The 1,071-nt window shown below is 66.4% G+C and overlaps 1 protein-coding gene across 1 annotated transcript; it reads right to left on the reverse strand.

Annotated features, from left to right (window-relative positions):
* Nucleotides 1–3: 3 nt before the first annotated feature.
* Nucleotides 4–874, reverse strand: LOC120227827 (CD276 antigen-like; the record flags this gene model as incomplete). The annotated part of the gene is made up of 2 exons (XM_039225839.1): nt 4–281; nt 487–874. Coding segments are annotated over 2 exons (666 nt in total), but the record flags the coding sequence as incomplete, so codon positions are not given.
* Between the last annotated feature and the right edge of the window lie 197 nt (nt 875–1,071).

Raw genomic sequence — 1,071 nt, forward strand, 5'->3', positions numbered from 1 at the left:
AGCGTCCTGCTGCAGCACGGGGTTGCGCACCAGGCAGCTGTACGTGCCGTTGGCGCCCAGCACCACCCTCAGGACGCTGCGCACGTCGAACAAGCCCTGCTCGTTGGCCATCTGCGACGTGGTCACGTTCACGATGCCGGCCAGGGGCGCACCCTGCCCGTCCTGCCAGAACACCTCGGCCTCCGGGTAGCCCCGGTAGCTGGAGCACGTGATGGTCACCGTGTCCCCAGGCCGCAGGTCCTTGTTGGGCTCCAGGGTCATGCTGGGCTTCGAGTAGGGAGCTGGAGAGGGGCAGAGGGCAGAGGGCAGAGGTCGAGGTAAGGCAAGGACGGGGGAGGGGGTCACAGGAGAGGAAAGGGCACCTGGAGGAACACGGGTCAGTAAAGGGGCTGGAGTTACGCATGGGCTCAGCGATGGCCCAAGAGGTGAGGGGCGGCGGGAAGGGAGGCGTGTCTCCAGGGGAGGGCGCCCCCTGCCGGCGCTCACCCGCCACCTGCAGGCTGACTGCCGCGCTGCCGAAGTCCCGGATGCTCACAAAGCAGGTGAAGCTGCCCTCGTCGGCCACGCGCACTCGCTGCAGCCTCAGGGACGCGTTGCCCTGAGCCAGCAGGTCGGGGAAGAGCGCCGTGCGGTTGGCATAGGCGCTGCCCTGGTCCCGGCCCTCGGCGAAGCTGTGCACCAGCTGCTTGGTGTCCGTCAGCTGCCAGATGAGGTTGAGCTGCGCCAGGCTGAAGCCGGGCTCGGGTGAGAAGGAGCAGCGCAGGGTGGCGTCGGTGCCCACCAGGGCCACCACGGGGTCTTCGGGGACCTGGACCTCCACGGCGCCTGGGGGCAAGGTTGGATAGGCCGTAAGGAAGGGTGAGGACAAGTCGGGCTACCAGCCCCCAGCCGCACAGACCTCCTCCTCTGTTAACTCCCAGTTCCTGTTCCATCTTCCCATTTTGTTTCCAGACCCAAAAGCAGACTGAGTTTCCAGATTCCCAGACGTGCAGTCACCCCAATCTTATGACAAGAACCACAGCAGCTTGCCCTTGGCCTGACAATGCGTGTCCCCGGGGGCCAGCCCTGGGG

Source organism: Hyaena hyaena, unplaced genomic scaffold, assembly GCF_003009895.1.
Source record: "Hyaena hyaena isolate Hyena2069 unplaced genomic scaffold, ASM300989v1 scaffold_5539, whole genome shotgun sequence".
Classification (NCBI taxonomy): Eukaryota; Metazoa; Chordata; class Mammalia; order Carnivora; family Hyaenidae; genus Hyaena; species Hyaena hyaena.